Raw genomic sequence first — 3,647 nt, forward strand, 5'->3', positions numbered from 1 at the left:
TTTACTTTTGCCCGCCTGAATGTTTTGTAACAAAATTTTGTACTTTTTCACCCGAAGTGTGAAAATGACTTTGAAGGGTGTGCCAGGTTTCCTAAGATCTATTGGTAACAGATGTTATTGGCATGTTTGATTGTAGGAGAATGTCTATAGCCAGATAGGACACTCCTGGAGGAGGGGCTTGGGGGCTCCCCGTGGAAAAGGGGGGAGGGGAGAGAGACCTCTGGGTTATCCCCAAACTATGTAGGGAGGACACTATTTAGTGAATTCTCTCCACAAATGTAAAAACCAATGCAGGCCAGTGGGTTATATCTTTTTAGCTGCTTCATTTACACATGTCTAATTGTTCATTAAATTAGAGGCAGAAATAATAGCCCTCAGTTCTTGTCTTGTACTGTATTTTAATTTCAGTTGATGGTTGATAGATTCCCAGTGGCCCCTCCACCCCCCTCCTTACCCCTTATTGGGTAAACCACAATGTAACTCTGGAAAGTAACTACACCATATTCATTATTTAAAAACTCTTTACTGATGTACACATTTTAATAAAACAAATAACAAAAAATACACAAAGCCATAGTTACTTAAAACATAGGACTTTTTTTTTAAGGATGTCTATAAAAATACAATGTTTAAGGCAGTTTGGAAATGCATTTATACATTTCTACAATGTCCATAAATCCTCTTGAAAATAACAATGTTAACTTCAAATCTATAAAATACACTGTACATTTTAAGACTGTTCTAGATAGAGCACACTTCACAATGGACGGTGGGTTTGGATCCCCGGTGACAAACGGATTCTATACATTTCAGGGAGGAAAGGTGTAACGTGGTTGCAGATTTAAAATTTTAATTTCTTTTTAAAAATAAATTATTTCTGAAGCATACACTTTATAAAAATTCTATATACAAAGTACAGCAACTGGTAACAAATCCCAGTTTTAATACACTTTATATAGAAGTACCAGGGTTTAGCACCCTGATAAAAGCAGAGGCGATATATTCTCTCCGCATATTTGTACATACAATTTCTTGATGTAAAGAACAAAAATGACAACAAGACAAACATCATGAAGAGGCTTTCATAGATGGCAGTGCAGAGCTCTTTTACATTAAAAGTTGCATTGTTCAACCACTAGCAACTCTTCAGCATTTTTTGACCCTTAATCCTAAGAAATGTGTGAAGAGATCAGAGTGGTGGCAAAGAAATTAAGGTCAAGGGCTCAAAGTTATCCCAAACTAATTCAGGCATATTAACCCCTTCCTATCCCTCCTCCCCCGCCCAAACAGAATTCTGAGCGCTGACCGAGAGTAAACACAGGAATTGGTAGTGGGACTTTTCTGTTTACTCAGGATTGCAATGTCCTCACTGGCCACAATAAAACTCGACACCGGCACTCCCCCCCCCTCGCGCCCCCCACCCCGCCCCATGCGCAGCAAATATGCTAATAAACAGCCCCTTTTGCAAATGTAAATCCTCCTTCAAACTCCAGCTCCAATCCCGCTCCCTTGAAACTGTTAGGGCCCCACAGGTCGGTATCCTCTCTTCCGAGTCCAAACTATGGTTCTGTACTCCCCCCATCCCCGCCCATTCCATCCCGGGCGTCCTAAACCCTAGCTAGGCCGGTTCCTGCGGGCAGATGAGCTGGGAGTTTCTGGAGCCTGGAATGGGGGCAGGGGAGGATGTCCAAGAAGTCATGTTCGGGAGAGGACACGGGAGAAGTGCCAAGAGTCGTGAAGGGGTGACCCGCTAGGCAGAGTCTACTCACAACACGTTTTGGAAAGTATCCCAACCATCCCCTCTGTCCCCCAGCCACAGGTGCCCCAGCGCGGGCCCTCCCGCAGCCCACGGCGGGGGGCGCGAGGGCTAAAAGAGCAGCGGGAGCAGCAGCAGCAGCAAGATGGAGGCGAGAAGGGTCCAGGCGCCCCCGGGCGCCGAGCGGCCGCCGCCGCTGCTCCTGCGCCCGGGCCCGTAAGGCAGGTCCCCGCGGCCGCCCGCCGCTGCAGCGCCGCCGCCCGGGCGCGGCGGGTGCGGGACGCCGTCGTCGTCGTCCAGCAGCTGCTCGCCGCCCGCGCCCCCGGCGCGCTGTTCGTCGTCGTAGTCCTCGTCGTAGTAGTCGTCCAGCCCCCCGTCCGAGCCGCTGCTGCCCGGGCCGTTGCCCAGCTCGGCCCCGAAGCACAGGCGGGCCATGTTCTCCTTGACCGACTCGCAGATGGGCCGCTCCAGGCCGTCGCACACGCAGTCGTTGAGCAGCGCCGCCTTGGGCACGGCCAGCATGTCCTCGATGACCGTGCGGCACTCGTCGGTGCAGCGCAGCCCGTTGAAGAGCTTGCCGCAGTAGGTCAGGTAGCGGCTGAGGGCCAGGTTGCAGCGGCTGTCGCGGTCGCAGCGCCGCCGGGCCTCGGTGCAGCCCATGACCCCGCCCGCGCCCGGGCCGCCCGCGCCGCCGCTGCTCGTCCGGGGCAGGCACGGCTCAATGGCGCGCTTGGTGGACTTGCAGTTCTCGTCCTGGGCGCAGTCACAGTCCTCCAGGGCGGGCCCGCGGCGCGTGTGGTTGAGCTGAATGAGCGCCGAGATGCAGTGGCTCGGGCAGCGCCAGCGCGACGAGAACGAGGCGGCCGAGGCCGGGAAGGCGGCGGCGGCGGCCCCCGGCGCGTCGCCCCCGCCGCGCTGCGCCAGCACCGGCGCGCACGCCTCGGCGTACTGGTTGTAGGCGTAGCTGCACTCCGGCTCCCCCTGGCACTGCAGCAGCGCCTGCCAGCAGATGAGGCGGCGGCCGTGCGCCAGCCCCGAGCCCCGCGGCGCCGAGCCCAGCAGCTGCAGCAGCGCCATCAGGCACAGCCAGGCGCCCGGCACGGTCCCCGCGCGGGCCCCGCCGCCGCCGCCCAGCAGCCCTGCCACCATCGCGGGCAGCGGCGGCCGCCGGGTGAGGAGGGGAAAGGAGACGAGGCGCGGGCAGCGGCGGACGCGGAGCCGGTGGAAAAGTTTGCCCCAGTCCTGCCAACTTCTTGCATGAGTGTTTTCATAAATCCATGCGCGCCGCTCACTGGTGCCGCGCCGTTCGCAGAAGGTCCGGCTGCCCGCTTGCTCGGGCTCTGGTGGCTTCCCAGAAAAGCACAGCCGCGAAGAGCCCCTCCGGTCGGCCCCGGGCGGTGGCGGGAGGCGCTCACTGCCGCCCCGGGGGGCTGCGGGCCGCGGGGCCGCGGCGGGGCTGCAGGACCGCGCGGCGCCGCGGGTGCATTTTGCTCCGCGCCTGCAGATCCGTTGTGCGGCCGCGGCGGCTCCTTCCTCCAGGGCTCAGCGCCGCGCCGCCGCCGCCACTGCAGCCGCCGCCGCCGCGGGCTCTCGCATCGCGCCGCTTCCTGGCTCGCGTCAGTGCGCTGCCCGCCTTCCCGCGGCCCGGACGCCCGCGTCCCCTCCCCCTCCGCCCGCGGCGACCCCGGCCTCGCCAAGCTCCGGGGAGCCCTTTCCGGGCGGCGCGGGGAGAACAAGAAACTCGGCGCGGCCGGGGAGCGGCTCCCGGGCTTCCCTCGGCGGCGGCTTCTCGGGTGACAAGGGGCCCGGGGAGCGGATCCGCTGAGCCCGGCTGCGGACTCGCTGGCTGCGAGGCTTTAAATACAAAAGTGGGCCGGGAGCCCCCGCGTGG

The 3,647-nt window shown here is 59.2% G+C and overlaps 1 protein-coding gene across 1 annotated transcript; it reads right to left on the reverse strand.

Moving 5' to 3' along the window:
• Positions 1 to 503: 503 nt before the first annotated feature.
• GAS1 (growth arrest specific 1) lies at positions 504 to 2,905 on the reverse strand. Its single transcript, XM_026518730.4, has one exon. It carries the CDS (start codon positions 2,903 to 2,905, stop codon positions 1,868 to 1,870), a length of 1,038 nt encoding a protein of 345 aa, XP_026374515.1. The 3' UTR covers positions 504 to 1,867.
• Between the last annotated feature and the right edge of the window lie 742 nt (positions 2,906 to 3,647).

The sequence above is a fragment of the Ursus arctos genome, unplaced genomic scaffold (assembly GCF_023065955.2).
Source record: "Ursus arctos isolate Adak ecotype North America unplaced genomic scaffold, UrsArc2.0 scaffold_33, whole genome shotgun sequence".
NCBI lineage: Eukaryota > Metazoa > Chordata > Mammalia > Carnivora > Ursidae > Ursus > Ursus arctos.